At 44.4% G+C, this 22,472-nt stretch overlaps 1 protein-coding gene across 1 annotated transcript in view; it reads right to left on the reverse strand.

Moving 5' to 3' along the window:
• The window catches only part of MIPEP (mitochondrial intermediate peptidase), a 596,799-nt gene that overhangs the window by 349,266 nt on the left and 225,061 nt on the right, over positions 1–22,472 (reverse strand). Inside the window, exon 13 of the mRNA XM_085621596.1 lies at positions 14,690–14,894. Coding sequence (XP_085477722.1) covers positions 14,690–14,894 — 205 coding nt within the window. The remainder of the gene's footprint in view (positions 1–14,689; positions 14,895–22,472) is intronic.

Consider the following 22,472-nt stretch of genomic DNA (forward strand, 5'->3'; position numbering starts at 1 on the left):
CGAAGGCAAAATGGGAGCACCGCAAATAAAACATGTTCCTGTCCCACCATAAAAATCAAGTAACGCTGCTGGCAGAATGTGTATATGGAAGTAAGTATCCTGCAGATCGAAAGCCATCCAGTCTCCAAGGGCAAACAAGACCTGGGCCAGGGTGAGCATCTTGAATTTCTCCTTCCGAAGGAAGGCGTTGAGAGGGCACAGGTCTAGAATGGGCACCAAAAAGTAGCAGGAGTAAGAACCACGTCCTACGTTTAGCACTGGCACCCTCTGAACAGCCTCTTTAGGGCTTGGACTTCGTGCCGCAAAATGGAGAGATGGTCCTTGTGAAAAATTGTGTTGTTCGTGGGGTGCTATCCTTGCTCAAGCAACAGCCACAATTCCTGTCAGAGGGGACCACAAAAGTCATTAAACAAATTTGTGCTTAACCCTCTAGCAGCCTGCCACAAAAGCAGTCATGCTTAACTAAGAGGCAATGTCTAAACTATATATGCAGCACACAAACAGTATAATAGTGAAAACACAATACAAGAAAAATCCCACACCAATTTAGAAAAATAGAGTACATTTTAATACATTATTTGACACCAAAACAACGAAACTCCAATCAGTAGAACTGGAGTTATAAAGTTATAAAGTTTAAAGTGAAATCAAACACATAAAATATCAAAGCGCCAACTGTGGGCATCATGCCGCCCAAGACCAGGGCAAAGTTGAATCTTATGGTCAACCGCGATGAAGCACTGTTCGGATACAAGAAGTGGATTGGGCTCAGTCTGCGCTTGCTTTCGAACTGAGAATAAATTTAAACAACAAAATGTCAGAAAAGGTAAAGTTCAGCCGAGCAAGGATGCAGGCGGTGTCCGAAGAGGTGGCATCATCATCGGGCAGGCACTGGATGAAGTTATGGTGAAGATTTCTATAATCTGCTATCCAGTGGAACGAAGCTTCAGGCTGTAGCTGACGAGGGCTCCACAAGGCCAAATGCCCCTTCACAGTGGAGCTACTGAACAGGAATTGCTGCTGCAGAGAAGAACATAGCGGGATCTGCAACAAAGTATGGCTTACCACGGATGCACCTTGGGCAGATGGATGGGTAGTTAGGTCCTGCTCGCTTCTTGGTTTTCAAAGCAGTTGTGAGCAAACATGTTCCAAGTCCCAAGTTTGGATTTTGCTATCTGTGCACCATTAGCACCACTTCCATGGGTCCAAGACTGGATGGGCACCACTTGGAGGGTCAAGATTCCCTCAGGCTGGGTTCAAGTGTGTGTTCAAATGGTCAGAGCCTTTTCTGTCCCTGAAGCTCTGATCAGAAGGCTAGCCAACTAGTCCTTGCAGTCATTCTGGTAGTTATGGATTCAAGCAGTGGAACAGGACTCAAGACAGGCCTATAAGGGTTCAAGGTAGGTTTCCAGCAGCAAATCAGTCCTGCCAAGTGCAACAACGCAGTCCCATGAAGTACACAGCTAGCCACAGCAGCAGGCAGTCATCTGAAAGCCCTTATGCAGGTCCAGAAAGTGAGCTGAAGAGAGGGGCTGAGGGTCATATTTTTATACCTGGTTCCCCTTTTAGAAGTAGGGGAAGTTTTGAGAGATTCTCTGTGAAAAGTGCTTGGAATTTCTGGCCTCCCTTCCCTGTGTGAAGTCAGGGCACAGCCTATTGATTTTCAATTGGGGCTGTGCCCAGTATCGACCCTCCCCCCCCCCCATCCTGCTAGTGATGGGCCATCCAGGCACACCTAATCCCACACCAATTTAGAAAAATAGAGTACATTTTAATACATTATTTGACACCAAAACAACGAAACTCCAATCAGTAGAACTGGAGTTATAAAGTTATAAAGTTTAAAGTGAAATCAAACACATAAAATATCAAAGCGCCAACTGTGGGCATCATGCCGCACAAGACCAGGGCAAAGTTGAATCTTATGGTCAACCGCGATGAAGCACTGTTCGGATACAAGAAGTGGATTGGGCTCAGTCTGCGCTTGCTTTCGAACTGAGAATAAATTTAAACAACAAAATGTCAGAAAAGGTAAAGTTCAGCCGAGCAAGGATGCAGGCGGTGTCCGAAGAGGTGGCATCATCATCGGGCAGGCACTGGATGAAGTTATGGTGAAGATTTCTATAATCTGCTATCCAGTGGAACGAAGCTTCAGGCTGTAGCTGACGAGGGCTCCACAAGGCCAAATGTCCCTTCACAGTGGAGCTACTGAACAGGAATTGCTGCTGCAGAGAAGAACATAGCGGGATCTGCAACAAAGTATGGCTTACCACGGATGCACCTTGGGCAGATGGATGGGTAGTTAGGTCCTGCTCGCCTCTTGGTTTTCAAAGCAGTTGTGAGCAAACATGTTCCAAGTCCCAAGTTTGGATTTTGCTATCTGTGCACCATTAGCACCACTTCCATGGGTCCAAGACTGGATGGGCACCACTTGGAGGGTCAAGATTCCCTCAGGCTGGGTTCAAGTGTGTGTTCAAATGGTCAGAGCCTTTTCTGTCCCTGAAGCTCTGATCAGAAGGCTAGCCAACTAGTCCTTGCAGTCATTCTGGTAGTTATGGATTCAAGCAGTGGAACAGGACTCAAGACAGGCCTATAAGGGTTCAAGGTAGGTTTCCAGCAGCAAATCAGTCCTGCCAAGTGCAACAAAGCAGTCCCATGAAGTACACAGCTAGCCACAGCAGCAGGCAGTCATCTGAAAGCCCTTCTGCAGGTCCAGAAAGTGAGCTGAAGAGAGGGGCTGAGGGTCATATTTTTATACCTGGTTCCCCTTTTAGAAGTAGGGGAAGTTTTGAGAGATTCTCTGTGAAAAGTGCTTGGAATTTCTGGCCTCCCTTCCCTGTGTGAAGTCAGGGCACAGCCTATTGATTTTCAATTGGGGCTGTGCCCAGTTTCGACCCTCTCCCCCCCCCCATCCTGCTAGTGATGGGCCATCCAGGCACACCTAATCCCTCTACTGTGTGGCTGTCTGGGAGGGATATACAAAATCCATCTACCAACCACACCCAGTCACGTTACCCAGGAACATGCTGCAGGCACCAAATAGCTAGGGCAGGAAAATGGCACTTTTCTAAAAGTGGCATTTTGAAAATTTTGACTTAAAAGACAACTTTACCATTAAAGAAGATTTTACATTACAATTTCTCAACCATCAAACATTACTTTTCTATCTGACCCCAAACAAAGGGTAGCACTTATTAAATGTAATAAGCTAATGTTATCCTATGGGAGAAGTAGGCCTCACAGAAAAGGAGTTTTTCAATTCCAGGACGTGTAAAACTTAAAAGTACATGTCCATCCTTTTAATTACAAATGCCTTCTGCCCTATGAGCTGCCTAGGGCCTACCTTAGAGGTAACTTATATATAATATAAGGGAAGTTTAAGGCTTCTCAAGCGGGTTATTCTGCCAAATCGAATTGGCAGACTAAAGCTGCCAGCAGGCTGCAATACGTATGGACAGTGGTCCCAGAAAATAACAATACAATTTAAGAAATCAAAACAAGTATTCACAACAAAACATAAACCACAAGGTATTGGTTATACTCAGTGTTTTAATTCACACTGGGCATCACTCTCTTAATGCACAAATTTGTGTTATTACAAATATCAATGTCCCTAGACAGGAACATGGTGAGGGGGAAGAAGGGAAGGTGGGTATTGGTGTTTCGTGAGGATAGGGAAGTGATTGGAAAAGGCAGTGTCAATCAAAAACAGTACATTAATTCGGACATATGAGCCTCTACCATCGAGCCTATAAATCTCAATCTTAACAGAAATAACAATCAGCCATGGTCACAACAGTAACACAACATGAAATATCTTTTGGCTATGCTGGCTTTGCGGTAAAGTGTTGACGTTTCGACCCCTAAAAACTGTAGGCAGTTTAATCCCTTACGTCAATGGCAGGCCTGAGATATATTTTAAGGGCCTACTTAAATGGGTGACACAATAAGTTTTACAGGCCCACTAGTAGAATTTAATTTACCAGCCCTGGGTATAGGTTATACCACTTTACTAGGGACTTATAATTAAATTAAATAAGCCAATCAGTGGTAAGCCAATGTTACAATGTTTTACGGAGGGAGCAGAAGCACTTTAGCACTGGTTAGCAGTGGTAAAGTGCACAGAGTCCTAAGATCAACAAAAGACAAATTCAGCAATAAACAGGAGGGGTGAAGGCAAACACTTGGGGGTGACCCTGCAGAGAGGGCCAAGTCCAACAGTCCTCCATCAGTCACTGGGTGGGGAGGGGAGAAGGTGCGGCGGAGAAGAGATGAAGGGCGAAGCATGACCTCTGCAGGGAATCTGCAGGACTCACCTGTCTGCTATTGCAGGTAGCCAACCTGGATGAATCGTTGTATCTTGCCTCCCACCGGGTGTCTGTGCGCCCCAAAGGGCACGCTAAATTAGCAGGTGGGGGCTGCCTGCTCTCTTCAAATCACTCTAAAGCGGAATCAGCCATGTCCAAATAGGTGAGTCCCGTCATAAGGCATGTCCATAGGGAGGACTAAACTTTGCCAGAAAATCCAGCTGATTGCAGCCATGCACTGCGGCGACTGGCGACACTGGTGCCAATGACACACCTGATGGAATCTGTGGTGTCCAAGCCACAACGAATTGTAAAATTTGCCTCATCACGGCCATCTTGGATGGCCTGGGCTAGGACAGGTCAGAGATAGTCAGGGACACCAGGAAGGACTTGAGCCACCAGGTTCCAAAAGGGCTGGGAATAGTGTCTTAGGACAGCTGCCATTTAGTGAACAGAGAACTAGGCAGGTGGAAGAGAAAACTTGCTTCTCAAACATCTCCACCTGTTTACACTCCCTATCGGGGGTAGTCAGAAAAGTGTTGGAATTAGATCTGCTCAAGGATGCCTGCACCACTAAATTTTTCAGGGGAAAGTTGCTGAGAGAGGAAAGCAGGAAGGCCTCAAAAAATCATGAAAAAGTTATTAGAACTGCAGGTCTAGTAACTTAAATGATCTTCTCGACATAACTAATGTACTTGACCTGTAAACTGGTCATAAATGTGTTATCTTAGGCAAATATTTTATTTTACACAGCCACCTTTTTCTTCATGATCACATATGAGCGCACCTTCCAATTTGTGAGTTCAACATTCCAGCTGTAAAAAAAAACCTATTTGGTTTCATTTAACAGACTAAATGTTTGCTCCATGTATAGTAAGAATCTAGGCCACATATAAGACACACATGATCCCTGACTCACCTCTTACTTCACTAATAGCATTGCCATCAAGGCGGAGGCAGGAATGTTTCTCAGTTCATCTTTAAAACCCACTTTTTATAAATAATTACTAAAGCAAGAGGTGGTAGTGTACTGTCATTTACAGGCAGCATATTTTCCATTGAAATGGCCAAAAACATTACCACTAACATGCAGTTTTACTTATAAAAGTATAAAGAGTATAAACGACAATCTGTGGAAAATGGGTTTCAGCACACATATTTATCATTTACACGTCACCAAGAAAGTGTTCTGATTTGTTTTCATCCTATTAAACTATTTTTTTCATCACACAGAATTACAAATCAAGGGCTTGAATAACTACTGAAATATATTTTAAAATGTTTGTACAGATCACTTTTTAGCTATTTAAATGGGTGTTAGAATAGAACATGACATCCTACAGCCTTTCATTTGACACTTTTTTTACAGCACATTTTACAAAATCCTCGAACCTTGCAGTCAGAGAAAGAAAAGTAATTATAGATGTAAACTGACTTTTGATCTCTGGACATCCCTCTTGCACCAGGAGTCGAAGACTCAAAAAGATGTAGACAAAAGTCAAAAAAGGGTTAGTCAAAAAGTGACTAAGGGGCACGCTCTCTCCTGGTCCGTGCTGGATGGCGCAGAAAAATAAAGAACTGATGTCAGCGCGCAGGGGCGGTGTCTAAGTAGACACCGCAACGTCATCCCCGCGACCTCAACGCCGACGACGGACGTGGAGTCGACCGACGCCACCTACTGACGCGCAGGGGTACGGCTTGTCTCCAGATCCAGTCTGACGCCTGGGGGTAATTCTAAGGTAAGTGTGACTCACATTTCCTCTCCCAACACCCTACTCCTGAGAGCTTGGTGGTCCAAGCCTCCTCCACAAACAGCGCATTCCCTACTGCTCCCCCGGATAGGGAATCCAACAAGCTGAACCATCTTGGGAAGAAGAGATTTTCTTCCGCCAGAATGGGACTGCAGTTGGTTAACACCACATGTCTCTTGGGCCGTTATACACAACCGGTGTGTGATACTGTTGCGCAAGTGCTATCACAGTGCCCGGAGAAGGCCCGGGCCGTGCTCACCCGCGCTGTTGCTGAGGGTCGAGATGCAGCTAAGTTCACCATCCGGTGTTTGCTGGATACCGCCAACTCGCTGGGTAGAACAGTTTCCACGTCGGTAGCCCTGAAGCGCTACGCCTGGCTGAGAACATCTGGCTTCTCTGTTGATGTCTAATCCACACTTTTGGACATGCCTTTTGATGGCTGTCGCCTGTTTGGTGACAAGGCGGACAACACACTCGAGCGCTTCAAGGACTCTAGGGACAAGGGCAGATCCCTGGGACTCGCAGCAACTTCTCGCCCCATGGAGTCTGCCTTTCGCCCCTTTTGTGGCTACTGAAGGGGTGCCCCACCACGTTCCACCAAGAGCCACAGGGCTGCGCAAGCTACCCAACCTACGCGTGGCTGGGGACGTGGGACGCAGCGTCGCAGTTTTGGGGGCCAGCGGGCGGGCCAGTCCACCAATGCCCCCTCTGCAGCAGCCTCCAAACCTTCCTAGTCCGACCTTTCAGGGCCACCAGTTGCCAGTCTCTCCTCCTCTTTGGAAGGGTGCACAGGCGGGAAGAAGGTGGGCAATGTGATGGTCTGACCTATGTGGAAAGAGGTAACCACTTTGGGCAGAAAAGAGGGCCTAGAGCGAAGAATCACTTTGTCCGGATGGATAGCAAGAAATGGAGGTTTGGAAGATAAAGCCTGAAGCTCACTCACCCTGCGAACAGAGGTGATGGCAAGCAAGAAAGTAGTCTTCAAGGTAAGGAGACAAAGAGGGCAATTATGCAGTGGCTCAAAGGGAGCACACATAAGATAAGTGAGGACAAGATTCAAGTCCCACAGGGGCATTATGAAAGGAGGAAAGAGATGAGTAATGTCCTTTAGAATTCTGTTAACAATAGGGGACTTGAAAAGACAAAGCAAATCAAGACGGCGAAGAATAGCCGAAATGTCCGAAAGATAGCTTTTAAGAGTGCCAGAGCAGAGCCCGGCTGGGCCAAAGAAAGAATGAAGAGGAGAACCTCTGAACGAGGGGAAGAAAGGGAATCCACAGCCTTTGCTGTGCACCATGCCATAATTTTGTTCCATCTACAGACGTATATCGTTTTAGTGGAGGGATGCCTGGCTGACATTACAGACTTCGGGAGGAAGGTCAAAAGCTGTCAACTGTTGCCGCTCAATCTCCACGCAAGGAGGTGGAGGCTGGACAGGTTCGGGTGGAGGATCGCCCCCTGCCTCCGCGACAGAATATCCTCTCGAAGAGGCAGTCTGATCGGAGGATTGATGGCCATGCTCAAGAGCTCGGGGTACCAGACGCTTCGTGCCCAGTCTGGGGCTGCAAGAATTACTTGGGCCCTGTCACGCTTGATCTTCTTCAGCACTCTGGGTAGAAGTGGTACAGGCGGAAAGACATACAGAAAGCCACAATTCCACTTGCGACGTAAGGAGTCTCCGAGCGAGTGCCGCCTTGGAAACTCCAACGTGCATAACTACTGATATTGTGCTTTCTCTTCACTGGCGAAAAGATCTAACCAAGGCTCTCCCTACTGCTGAAAGAGACCTTGCACCACCTCCGGGTGAAGACTCCATTCGGTGATCCATCATGCACTGGCGGCTGAGTACGTCCGCCCTGGCGTTCAGGGAACCTGCCAGGCGTTGTGCCACCAGGGACATGCCCTGATGTTCCAGCCATGTCGAAAGGCGAAGAGCCTCTTGACATAGGGTCTACGACCCCACCCGCACTGTTTGTTGCAGTACCACATGGCGGTGGTGTTGTCCATGAACACCTGCACTACTCTCCCTTTGACAGATGGAAGGAATGTCTTCAGTGCAAGACGAATCGCCGGAGCTCCTGAAGGCTGATGTGGAACCCAGATTATGCCGGACACCAGAGGCCTCTGATCGCCACCTCTCCCATGTGGCCACCCCATCCCAGGAGTGACGCATCCTTCACTACTGTGAACTCTGGTTGGGGAAGGGAGAGGGATCTGCCGTTGACCCAATACTGGTTCGTGAGCCACCACCCCAGCTGACTTGCAGTCCCCTCTGAGATCTGGATGACATCGGAAAGAATTCCCTGATGCTGTGCCCACTGGAACTTCAGGTCCCACTGCAGAGCCCGTATATATGCCATCTGGCATGATCCACCAGCAGGATGCAGGAGGTCATGAGGCCCAACAGTCTCAGGGTCATTCTGACTGAAATCTGGGATAGAGGCTGAAACTTCGGTATCATAGCCTGAATATCCCAGACTCGCTGCTCAGGAGGATAGGTCCGATACTGCGCTGTATCCAGAACTGCTCTGATAAAAAGGAGCTTCTGAGAGGGAATCAGGTGCGACTTCTGCACGTTGACTGTGAATCTCAGCGAATACAGGAGGTCCGCCGTAGTCTGGAGGTGGGAGACAACAGCCTGGGGCGAGCCCGCCTTCAACAGCCAGTTGTCGAGATAGGGGAAGACTGGAATCCCTGATCTGCGCAGATGGGCTGCGACCACCGCCATCACGTTCATAAACACCCCAGGGGCACTGGTAAGTCCAAAGGGGAGCATGGTAAACTGAAAATGCTCATGGTCTACCGTGAACCGTAGGTAATGCCGATGGGCAGGCAAGACAGGGATGTGAAAATAAGCATCTTGCAAGTCCAAAGTTACCATCCAGTCTCCAGGGTCGAGGGCAGACAAGACCTGAGCTAAGGTTAACATTTTGAACTTCTCCTCCTGGAGGAAGCGTTTGAAGTACCTGAGGTCTAAAATAGGATGCAGGCCTTTGCCCATCTTGGGTACCAGAAAGTAGTGGGAGTAGCAACCACAACCTACTTCTGGCACAGGGACTCATTCAATAGCTCCCTTGGCAAAGAGAGCCATAACTTCCTGGTGGAGAAGGGTCAAATGATCCTCTGACATGCTTTGGAATGGTGGTGGCATGGAGGGAGTGGTAGTCTCGAAGGGGAGAGCGTAGCCCCTTCAGACTATCTGCAATACCCACCTGTCCGAAGTGATGTTGTGCCAGTGGGGGAGGTTATTCTATAATAGACCCTGATAAGGTACCAATGGGAAGTCCTATTGTGAAGAGACCCACTAGCGAGTGGGGAAGGAAACAATTCCTTTTGTTTTAATTATCCCCACACACCCTAGTGGTGTCATGCTTCATCATTGGGTCACCCTGACGCCTAAAAGTCAGGGTGGGCTCGACCGTATTTCAGGGAGCTCTTGGTTATATGACCAGAGGGAATTAAAGATTAAAAAATGCAGGCAGATCCCGGTATTCCTTTATTCTAGGATCTGCTAGGGTTATTAAAAGGGGGGTCAATGGGAGTAATTATGGTCCTACGACGCTAATGTCAACATGTTTCAGTCCTATATGGTCCTGGACTTTTTTCAGGGCAACAAACCACCCTCCCTGGAAAATGCAGAAGGAGATTCCCTATACTACTGTTTATATAAGGGCAGATAGCTGCTCCTTACTGTTTATTAAAAGATCATTTATGTTTTTTAATTCATCTTTTCACTCCATCTGTGAATACAAACACAAAAAAGAAAGAAAATCATAGTGTATCATTCATTGAATACATATAGATGCTTCCCAAGTGTGATGTGCTTACCGATGCACCTGTGTTGTCAACCCGATGTGAAAAACACATCCTCAATCATCCCTACTTGGTATGTGATTATGACACTTGTTTAGTTTTACCACACTCACATAGGTGGCAAAATATGGTGTTGTGGCGATCATTGTCGCATACTGTCATTATCCACATTCTTGTGTGTGCATAACCAAAGTGAAGTCAACCCGTGTCACTCACACTCAACAGCACAATGCTGCTATCAGTCGCCGTGTTTAGCCATTCTTCCTACTCATTAACCCTGTACCCCTTACCCCGCTGTGGCAGAGGAAGCTCATCTCCGGGCACCTCACGGCTTCAAAGGGTAGCCCTGTAGTCACACACTGCGTGGCGATAACAGATGCCCAACAAGAAAAAACATAAAACAAAAACAAAACAAATACAAGGGTTTTATAGACACCAGCAATGCACATGTCATGGCGGACGCGCACGTACCTGTGTTAAAGTAAGTCGTGGACAATGGCCACTGCTACTTACAATATCAAGGGTCCTGCCCCGTTCTACAACCTACTCGGTGCGGGTCCCCGGGATTTTGCTCGGAACAAACAGAGGAAGAAGCTTAAATGTACCTCCCGAGCGCAGGAAAGCTGATCACTCCGCATACTGGGTGCGGTCAAAATCGCGCGTAGTAAGTGGGACGCATGCAAATAGCGTCATACGTATCGGATGGATGCTGGGAACTGTGGTTCCTACCACCGGCTATCGTCCCGATCGCGAGTGCCACAATTGTCAAAAGTAAATGTAAAAATAAAATTGAAATTAAAAGAGGCACATAAATACATTCTCTGCCACACGCCATAGGATGGGATTCTAAGTTATTGTTATCGCCTGCAGACCGAAAGTCATATTTTGTTCCGTTATTCTTGTGAACCGGCAAGGTATTCAACCCATGGATAACGTTATTGAGATGCATGGTCACTGTGGGTCAGTGATGCCCTGGTAAAAGGGCAAACAATCTATAGCGCTATATCCTGTAATTTTTATGGCCCAGTACTCATCGTGAATGCCTGTAGAAATATAAGGTTGCACGTTTAAATTAGGGCAAGGACAGTAATTCTGCTCTTACACTCAAAAATAATAATGACGTGTATGCGCTGTGCTGTTTTGTTACTAATTAAACCTTACACAGGGTGCGAGCTGGATCAGTGGTATGTGTACTGCATTACACTACTCATACTGATGAACTGCGAATCGTAGTGTGTTTTAAGATGTGAAGTACTGGAATCATCTTTTATTAAGTAGGTTCCAAGGGATGGAATCATTAAGTCCAGTTATATGGGTCTTCAATCGGTAGACCCATTGTTGTTCTCGCTCTAACAGTCTATTAGTAAGGTTACTAGTGCCAATGACCGTCCATTTGAAGCCTGTGTCACTGTGCTTTTTTTCTAGATAGTGGGCAGTAAGTTTGGTTGCCGCGATTGCCCGCCTAATTGTGCTTCTGTGCTCGCTTATCCGTATTTTTATTTTCCTGCTGGTCATGCCCACATACATCAACTGACATTGGCACTTGATAACATACACCACGCTGTACAATTAGTATGTGAACTTTGTTCCCACAGATATGTCATACCAAGATCGATTTGTTTGGTGTGTTCTGTCAGGGGACACACCACACATGACCCACATGTATAGTGACCTGTAACTGGTGGGTTGTTCCAAAGTGTGAGTTGGTTAGGAGTCTTTGGTCTATGTGTGTTAGTGTGTATAAGTGTGTCTCTTAGAACCTTATTTCTCCTAAACAAAAACATCGGTTTCTCAGACGTGAGTTTCTTTAATGTTAAAACCGACCATTTTTTGTCGATGATTTTCTTAATGTCATTAGACCAGGAATTATAAGTTGTGACGCACATCAAACTGTCCTTTTCTGGTTACTTGTGGGATTCAAATAAGGCCTCCTGGGGGGTGTTACGTGATCTTTTATTGGCTCTTTCAATGATTTTTTTTGGCTAGGCCTTCTGTTGTAACTTCGTGGTTAATATTTCTGCTTCTTTTTTGTAGTCTTAAGTTAGTACAAGTTCTGCGGAATCGGAGGAACTGGCCGACTGGTAAGTTCTCCCTCAGGGCATGTCAAAATGTAACAGACTATTTCTGTCTGTGGGCTTGGTGTAAAGTGAACTGACCAGGGTGCCTCCCCTGGCGATGAACTTAACATCCAGGAATGAGACCATTTCACTGTTTGTGGTCATGGTAAAGTGTAAGTGTGGGTTTAGTTGGTTCATCCAACTGAGAAAATTATTCAGAATTGACTTGTCCCCCTTCCAGATGACCAAGATGTCGTCGATGTATCTAAACCACTTACAGATGTTATCAGAGTAAGGGTTTGTGGGCCAGATGTGTTGATCTTCAAACTGGCCCATGTACAGACACGCTATGCTAGGCGCAAAGGTGCTGCCCATAGATGTACCATGGACCATCAAGAAGAAAAAGCCCTTGCTAATTGGTTCATACTAGTCCATGCAATTGATATACTGAGTGAGCAAGAGAAACCACGACCCGAGGGACTCTGGGAAACTTGACTTGACTTAGAATGGTTCTCTCCTTCTGCCACCTTATTACTTCTATTTCGCCCCTTCTTTCTCTGTCTCTTTTTCCTTGCACCCCTCACTATCTTCCCTCGTAGAATAGAAACACTATTACAAATTACAAATATTTGAGATCTTCTTTATACAAATGAGACTTAATACACTTGTGTGTAGAAAGTAGCTGTAGCCATACAGCACTGTATTCTTCCAAGTATCCGCTTTAACCACCAGTTGTTAGCGTATAAACAAACAAGACAAAAGTACAGTGTCCTATAAGTAAAAGAAAAGCACAAGCATGTTTGTGTGACTGGATTGGCTCTCTGTCTGAGTACTCCAAAATGGTAATTAATGCAGCCACACATCTTTATGACAAATGTATGTGTACGGAACAATCATCCCAGACGACCAATCTACAGAGGGGTTCACAATGTAAACATAGCCTACTAGGAACATCTCACACATACACTGCTAAATGGAGCATACAGGCATTTAGCTAAGCTTAACTTGATTGGGCCGTTATTGGGGCACACTACATGGAGGGGGTGTCAGTTGGCTGACTGAATAGTTAAGATCCAATGCAACATGTGACTGAATAGTACTGATCAAGCATCCACTAACCAAACACCTGCCTGACATTACCCTAATACTACCTGTATGATTATCACCTTACAATAGTGGTTGGGGTGAACCCTGAGGGACAGGTATGCTATCAAGGGAGACCCAGAAAACCTGAGATGCATTACATAAAGAATACTACTATCCTTTGTAATAGGTTTTTGTGGGGCAAAAACAACAGTACATATACTGTTTGCCTGGAGCACGCTTGGACTACAACAACAGTGTCTAGGCTAGAGCTAGAAAATCAGGAAGTGAAATGAATTTGTGCAACAGCCCATATTAGCGCATGCCGGAAATCCACACTGTTGTGCCTCAAACAACATGCTGTAGCTTTAGAAGTACATAGTCTGATGGGAAGCATCAATAGTAGGGGTCTCCAAGCATTTCTGCAATAGGAGCTACTTATGATCAATAAAAAACATCCCGAGCTCTCATTAGTGATGTAATAGTGACCACATCAGACAATATTACATCACTCTACTATGTAAAATTATCCATCGTGATCACCTCAGTGTATCACGCAGGATTGCCTTACTAAAGTATACAAAAAGGGATGGATGGAATGCTTGCACTCATCTAAGCCACCAGTAATTACTCAGGACCGTATCCCAATCTGTCTTGGACGTTTAGGTTGGACTGGAGCTGGCTCAAGGCTGATTGGCATACGACGGAGTCCAAACTGAGGTGGCATGGTGGGCGAAAAACAACTGCTTGGGATGTGGCCCGGAGCAATTGCCAGTGGCTGAGATTAATTCAAGCATTCCATCCACTGCCTTGTTGCTGTTTCAGACAAGATTGCCAGCAGTAATGTAAAACTTTGGAATGCCTTACGTGGGTAATACAGAACGGCCAAAGCTTAAATGCCCCAGGCACAAAGGTAGTAATATTGGCAATAAACCTCCTCAACACCACATGATTTATCACTCAAATATCAGCTTTAAATTAGTTCTGGAAATTCAGAAATTAGCTTATCAGTTCTGAATATTCACACATTTTAATCTCCAATGCATACCTTTTTGTTTCGGACATATATCCAGCCAAGCAAAAGCTTTTAATTTAGTAGGGTGGACTAGACACAGGAGAGCTACTAACAGGAAGCTAGAGAGCTACACACAGCTTGTGAGATACTTGTTGAAGCCTGAGAGTACTTGTGGGAGTCTCTAATGTCACCTACAATAGGAAACAGAATAAAAGTTGAGAAATGGCAGTGAGCAGTGACGTCACACAGAACTTCCACAATGGTGCCACGCGGATCTCAAGGTTAAACCTTCTGTGCTAATTTTGTACATTGTCTAAGGCCACACATGTTCACTGCCTGAGGCTCGTTGGGTGTGATATTGGCTTTACAGGTAGTCATTTGAAGAGTGCAAGTAGAAGGACCAGTGCCAGCCTTGACTGGCAGGAGTGTGGCACGGAGAGATCAATGCAGTGGATGGTGGGCCTTAAAAAATACAGCATGCAGACCACCAGCCCACTGGGAAATGACATGTAGCCAACACTGGCTAGCCCAGCACAGTATGCATGCGTTAGTCCAATAGGTTCTTTAAAAAAAAAAAAAGTCATGCAACCCCAAAAAATATAGGCTTCTCCCACTCCACCCCACATAATTTCCCAATAATGCCCCACAGTCATTAATCCTTACCAGTTACGTGCTGGTAGCGCGTGCGCCCAAGCATGGAATGCATGGCATGGCCCATTTCATGGAAGAGGTTCTCCATCATTCCAGGAGTCAATAATGTTGGCGTGTTTCGAGTGGAACTGGGCAGACTCAGCATAAGGACGACCACAGGAAGCTGGTATTCCCCATTCTCTTTTAACCTCCCTCCGCGAATTGTAAAGTGGCAATCCTGCAGAAAGAAAAACGAGCGGGAGAGAATGATCACAAGTTAAACATTTTAGTGTTGTGCTACGATTTGCAAAATGACAGTAGACTAGTAATAGGGACGACAGTGGCAGAATAAGTGCAGACTGCCTTTCAGTGACCTCGCGTCTGGCAACACAGGTTCAAATCCTGAGCTCGGACAAACAAAGTGAAAAGACACTAGTGTCTCCGCCCAACTCTTGATGAATGCCTTTTACTGCATTCTTACAGCAACCACAAATTAACAACTAAGAACTGGGAGGAAGTATTAAAAACACCAAAAAAAAACTACAGCCATTACCCATATTTACACATAAAAACGTCCCTTTGAACATGGTACGTCTTTATAATGTACCTAGCACATAAATAAACTTGCAGTTTGGCTATGGGTAAGCTGGGGCCATCATTTCATAAAAAAACTAAAAACCTTTACAGTTTCCTAAATTTAACGCCAATGCTTTTCAGAGGAAGTAGTGGGGAAGAGAAGGCCAAGGACCAACGTGGGTACCCCAGGAGGCTTTCCTTTCAGAATCCCAAAGGTCAACTGGAGTGACTGGTGACGTTTCCAAAATTCCCTCTCCTTTTCTAATTCTATGATAAGCCCCACATGAATAGGAGAGAACCAAAAAATGACCTTTGCGATGATTTAAGACAACATCAACAGAATTAGAAGCACTGCCACAGGCAGAAAATATATCTAACGAACAAGCATAGTTCCAGACCAGAAACCACTTTTCTAAAAACGCAACCTGATCTCCCATAATTTAGAAACATATCGAAAGTCTGAAGGCACCGCTATGATCCCAAATCACTAGAAATATTAGTGATTTTTTTTTCCAACTGGGATGTTTGAGAAGCCCCAGTCAAGAGATGAAAATTGCATCTAACTCTATCTTTCCATGGAACTAAATAGTTCTTATGAGAGTGCATAATGTACTTTCAAATGTACCGATTTCCTGTCCGTATGCCTATTTTCATAAACCAATACACATCCTTAGGTTTCCTCCATGACGTATGTCGATATTGACTTTTTCTATAGCATTGCCACCTTCTTTAAAGGAAGATCAATCTCTTGGTGCTATGTACAGTAGCCACGTTCTCCCTCTGAGGAATGCAAATTGGCTAAACATATACAGCGTGGACCTTCACCCTTCCAAGGAAGAGCTCTTGGCAAAATGTATGGACTGAGTGAGCTTCCTTGAAGGTGTATATACCCAATTTCAAATCATAACTTTTTGCTACTAACTGCAGTGTGCGTACGTGTGTGCCAAGGGATGGAAATGTAGGAAAAAAAGTATTTTGTATGCACTCCTCAGCAATGTAGAAGCAAATATTTAAGGCAGGAAGAGACAAGCGGGAATTTGTGCCAAAGTAGCCATACTAGGGGCCGTCTTACCCTAAGTGCCCAGGGGTGCAACAAGAGTATGCACCCACTTTCTAAGCACCTCTCTACCCCCCAGACACTTTGGTATTACAGAAGTGGTCGCAGGCGCAGTTGACGCCCTTTCTGTAACACAGATCAAACACGCATTTCAAGTGCACTGGCGTGATGTCAAGAGGGCATTCCCTCATTGGCAAAGGAAGGCGGTGTCTGCTCCCCTTTCAAACGCAAGCTGTGCGGACACCTGCAGTGAAAGACAGACCAGCACTTCCTCTTTCATTAATGCACTGTTCCCAGTGCACGTGCAAGTTTGCACCTGTACTAGGAAAAGTGCAATTGTTGTAATACAGCATACTGTCCCACTCTGCACACAGACTTAAGTGTGCACCAAAGGGCTGAGTGGGTCAATGCGCCATATCGATAAAATGGCTCAAGGTACCCTCAACTGAGCGGCTCTACTACCAGCACCGCTCACCTGCTCGTCACGTCACCGGGCGCGGGGGGGGGGGGTTGTGGGGGGAAGGAGGAAAGCACGGATGGCTAGTTGTCCGGTTTTAATCCTGGCCAAAAACCCTGCTCTTTTGCACTGCGGCACAGCCCACCCCAAAACCGTTGGGCTTGGAAGTTTCCAGGTAGTTAACATGGAGAAACAAGAAAATTGTCAGCAGCAATACATGGCTAAATCAATTATGGCATCTCGTTCACATACATGATTAAAAGTGCTGCTCACAAATGCAACAAAACATTGCGTTGGCAAATTTGATGGAGCGCCCTTGCGCTGTGTAATATGAAAAAGTTCTCTGCCTGCCATGAATGATGGGCATGCTCTGCCATAGGAACTACAGTGAGATATCAGTGTATATGAGGACTCCTTGCTGAGAACTTTAAATAATCCTATTATGTCTGGTAAAGGGTCGATGAGGAAAGCTTTTTTGCGTGGCACAATGATTCAGGTTGCACTCCCTCACGTGAGGTCTGGCTCTTTGAGCCAGCTTTAAAAGTCTCACCAGAGGTGTCTTTCTCCCAAAAAATCATACATAATACATCCACTTACATGGGATTTCGGACAAAGAGCATCATCCTTTGGTCTGTAAAATTGTCCCTTTCCGGGTTGGGGGGAGGGGGAAATGGGGTGGAAAAACTCAGAGAGGTAATTAGCAAGACTTTACAGCAAAATAGTAAAACTATTAAGGACAGTGACCTAAATTGGAATAAATCGTTACCTCCAGGGTCGGAGGGGGAAGAGGTTTGGTATGAAAACTAAGAAGGATCACTCATTCAGACCAAATGGGTAAGATTACTATCTGCTCCGTTAACATAGGGGGCTTAGTGGATAGGAATAAGCGGTCTAGGACTATGGAGTTGATAACATCTATCAATACGGATATTATCGGTCTCCAAGAGACACACATACCATGGGATGAGAGGGGGTTAATCACGGTAAAGGGGTACTCCCTAATGGCCTGTTCTTCTCAAACCTCCAACATCAGAGGGGTGGCCATTTTAGCCAAGAATAAAATAGGATCAGCTAAACAGAGACTGGGTGACGCTGGTGGCAGATGGGCTCTGGCAGAACTAGAGTCGGGAATAACAATAAGAACGGTTTATGGCTCAAATCAGGATGAGCCAAAGATATTAGAAGATCTGGAATTTGAGCTGCCATCCTGGCCTACCCCCTTGATTATGTGTGGAGATTTTAATATCCATTTAGGTGTAGGCAGTTCGGTGTCAAGCAGTTATCAAGGACGGGAGCCTAAAGTATACAGAGACTTGGCATCATTAATGAAAAGTCAGGGATTAACGGATGTATGGGACTCTAGGTTTCCTTCTGACCCTGGATACACCTATTTTTCTTACCCACATAGAAAATATGTCAGGTTGGATTATTGTTTTATTTCAAAGCAGATTCTGGGTGGGGCAGGGATAGAAATATTACCGAAATTAATGTCAGATCATAATCCCTTGACTTTGGCGGTAAAAATGCAGCAAATACAAATGCAGTCGTACCAATGGACGTATGATCGGAAGTTGTTGGTAGATCAGGAATTTGTCGGTCATTTAAAAAAGTGGATAATAGATTTCTTTAACATGAATAGATATAGTGCATCGCGCAATATGGTGTGGGATGCGTTCAAGGCAGGACTAAGGGGAGAGACGGTTAGCTTTGTTTCATACAAAAAACAACAACAAGACCTGAAGAGTAAGCAATTGCGAACCAAGCTACGGGACTTAGAAAGAGAACATCTGGGTAAGATAATGTGGGGGTGGATGTGGCCACAACTCAGTTAGATATTGCCGTGACCAAAGCAGAGATAGGCTCGTACTACTCCCAAAAGGCAGCAGCAAGGTATCAGACCCATAGGGCTGAGAGGTATGAGTATGGGGAAACAGTTGGGAGACTTCTCGCTCTAAAGACGAGACAGAAATCGATGAAGAGCCAGATATCTTTAATAACAAGTGGAGGGGTCTCATATACAGACTTGGCGGATATAGTTACTGTGTTCCATACATTCTATCAAGACCTTGATACGGAGGAGGTACAGGGCCCTCAGGGAAGCTCACAAGTGAGGTTGCAAAACGAAGAGTACAGAAGGCTGGGGGGGTATGAGAGGGATAGGCTGGAATCCGAACTGGCATTGGATGAGGTACAAATAGCAATACAGCAACTGGCCTCGGGAAAGGCAGCAGGTCCTGATAAGTTACCATCAGAATTCAACAAAAAATTTCAAGTAGAGCTACCCCCCCTGCTTCTGGATCTGTTTTTAGGGGTACAATATTCTGGAAACCGGCCAGTTTCTTTGAGAGGTACCAATATTGTTATCTTCCCAAAGAAAGACAAGCTACCTGATAAGCCTACTTCATATAGGCCCATCTCTCTAATTAATGCGGATTCCAAAATGTATTCAAACATTTTGGCAAATCGCTTTCGGGGGGTGTCATAGCCAGTTTCGTATCGCCTTGGCAACGTGGCTTTGTACCTGGCAGAGACACTACAGCTCACGTAAGGTGAGTAGTGGCATTGTTTGATATCACCAAGGATCCTCCTGGATGCAGAAAAGGTTTTCGATCGAGTGGCATGGGAGTTTTGGCAGCTAAGGGAATTGGCCCTTGGGTCATTACTGCAATCAAAGCAATGTATAGGGCACCACATGTGAAGCTCCAGTTGATAGGCAAAGAATCTGATATTGTAAGAGTGGCAATGGGAACAAGGCAGGGGTGCCCCTGCCCCCCAATCTTATTTGTCCAATACATTGATCCGTTCATCTAACAGATTATTGAAAATCAGGCCATTATTCCGGCGGTAACTCAAGGGTTCGAAACTAAAGTACTAGCCTTTGAAGATGACATTGCGGTATTAACATCTAACCCAAAGAAGGCAATTAAGGAAATAGAAGCCATGGCTATCACATTTGGAAAGGAGTCGGGGTATCTACTAAACAAGTCTAAGACTCAAATAATATGTACTGAAAATATTATTTTTCAGGATAGTGGTTGAGCACCTATGGCCATCTACCTTGGGGTTAGGATTAGCTCGGATATAGGTCAGATCACACAAATTAATTTTGATCCAATGATGAATAAAACAGCCTCGGACCTTAGGCGGATGAACTCATTGCATTTGACCATCATAGGGAGCATTAATGTTCTCAAGATGGTAATGCTTCCCAAGATATTGTATCTATTCAGGGCACTTCCAGTAAAAATCGAAGGGTCAATAATAAAAAAACTAGATTCTGTATTTAGTAATTTCATCTGGCAATATGGTAAGGTTAGGAGATCCCTGAAATGTCTTACTTTACGGAAATAACGAGTCGGCTGGGCTGCTCCTAATCTTACTTTTTATCATTGGACAGCATCACTTCAGTATATGAATATATTCTTCTTTGAAAACGATGGTAGAGATAGAGTCGCAGGGGTTGAGGGTCTCCCAACAATTTATGAGCTGGCACTTGGGGAAGGGGCTAGAGCGTTGTTGCTCTACTTCAAAAAGGTACGATTTAAAATCATTAGGAACGCATGGAAAATATGGGGAAAAATTCTAAAACACATGATTATAGAGAAAGTTACAAGGTATACACCTATTTGAAGATCATCCTTATGTCCCCCAGCGTTCTATGATGCTATTGGGAATCAATGGGAACAACTCAGCCTAAGGATAGTGGGAGATATTCAGCCAATAGATCAACTATATCTCTTTCCCAAGTTGCAGAGAAAGTATGGAATCCCTGATAGGCATTAATTTAAATATCTACAAATTAAGGGATTCTTTGGTAAACGAAGGCAGGCGATCTCAAGTGCCAAAATCCTACTGTTTGAGACTATGGGGAGATCTGTCTGTAAAATAAAACACCTATATGGTATTATGAAGGAGGAAGCCCCTGATGTTATGGAGAAAATGGAGATGAAATGGGCCAGCAGATTAGAGAATGAAGATGTAGACATAGATATGTCATTGTTGCTGGCAAAGAAAGCGCTTTTATCAGCGAATCTAAAGGCGCAACATTACAAAACTATTTTTAACCTATATTTTACCCCTGCTAAACTATTTAATTGGGGCAAACGGGAGGATGACAAATGCCCTAGGTGTGGGATTGGACCAGCAGAGGAGATACATATGTTCTATGGCTGTCTAAAGTTAGACCAGCTAAAAATGGAATTGGCAACATTTTGGGAGAAGATTTTGGGCAAAAGTGTGGTCATAACCCCCTCGCTCATGATGGTAGGGTATGATAACAATGTAAGGTTGGATCAAGGCCAGACCAGTATCGTATTTATCTTAGTCACTGTTATCAGGTTATTAATAGCGACTAGATGGAGGGATCCAGAGCCCCCTAGGTTCCACGAGTGTCTGGCCCGTTTAATTGCCATATATAAACTGGAACAGGCACTATATGAATGTAAGGGTCATCAGGCCAAAAAGTGGGGAATGAAACTCTGGTCCCCAATAACAAAGTGGCTGTCCAGTGTACGGTAACGTGTTTAGATTATGGTGATAACGAACTTCGCATTAATGTCTGATCTGTATTTTTTTTTTCTTTATTCTAAATGCATTCGGACTATGAGTTATCGGTGTAAAATTAATTCTATATGTATTTTGGATCTGTCATTTTCTGAATCTATATTTGTAACAAGTATTTATTTTGATGGCAATGATAGTAATTGATATTGTATAATGAATGAATAAGTCATGGATGTAAATATACATGCAATACCTCTCTGAATAATAATAAAAAAAAAAAAGGTCTGTAAAATTGTCAATTACCTTTTGTTTCCGCCCACCATAGCATACAGCATGAGGCAATGGATAAGCCCACCTTACCCCCTGGGTCCCTTCACTTTTAATAACTGCCCAAACCCAGTACATCTTGTTTATTTCCGTATAAAAAACAGTTCCTTTGACTTCAATGACAAATCTGGTTTTAGGTGTGCTCCGTATTTTATTTATTTTCTATATTATTTTTAACCACCATCTTTTTATTTTACCAACACTTTTGGTTCTCATTGAATGGCGATTTATTTTCTGTCTCAGTTTAAAGTTATGAAGTGTTTAGGTAAAATTGTAACTTCAAGCGATGTGAGCACTTGGTTATATATTGATTTATTCTGGTCTCCCTTAGAAATATCATTTTGATAAAATGCATGGCACAAGGAGTCTTGATATTTTTTTTAAAACATCACTAATAAATGGCCACCCAAGTGAACGTTTTTAAATTTAAAAAAAGTTAGTGCAGAGTTTAACAACCATGTCTAGTTTTTTCAATTTATTTATCTTTTTCTTTTTCTGGCATTTGCCTGCAATTTAAAAAAAAAAAATAAGCATCGTACAACGTTCAAGGCTACATCTACTGGCTTTGAAATGTTTATTCTCTTTTGAAGTGAGTGTTTTAACGAGGCACGCTATTTCTGATGGTTAATATTATACTAAAATATGAAAAATAAATTTTTGCCCAGTGAACAAGCTGCTTTAGAGTCCATTTTAGAAACCTCGGTTGCTTCAAGGTATCGGGTCTAGGACTCAGACACTATTTGGAACCCGAAAAGGTTTCTTTGTCAAGTTTCAATTATTGCAAGATGTGGAATGAACTACGGTCCGGCTTAGTTAATGGCAAAACCTAGACGTTCAACAATGAACTATAGGTAATGCACTAATTACCGCATTGGGAATTTTCAAAAGTTGAGTTT

This window comes from Triturus cristatus, chromosome 8, assembly GCF_964204655.1.
Source record: "Triturus cristatus chromosome 8, aTriCri1.1, whole genome shotgun sequence".
NCBI classification, from domain to species: Eukaryota; Metazoa; Chordata; class Amphibia; order Caudata; family Salamandridae; genus Triturus; species Triturus cristatus.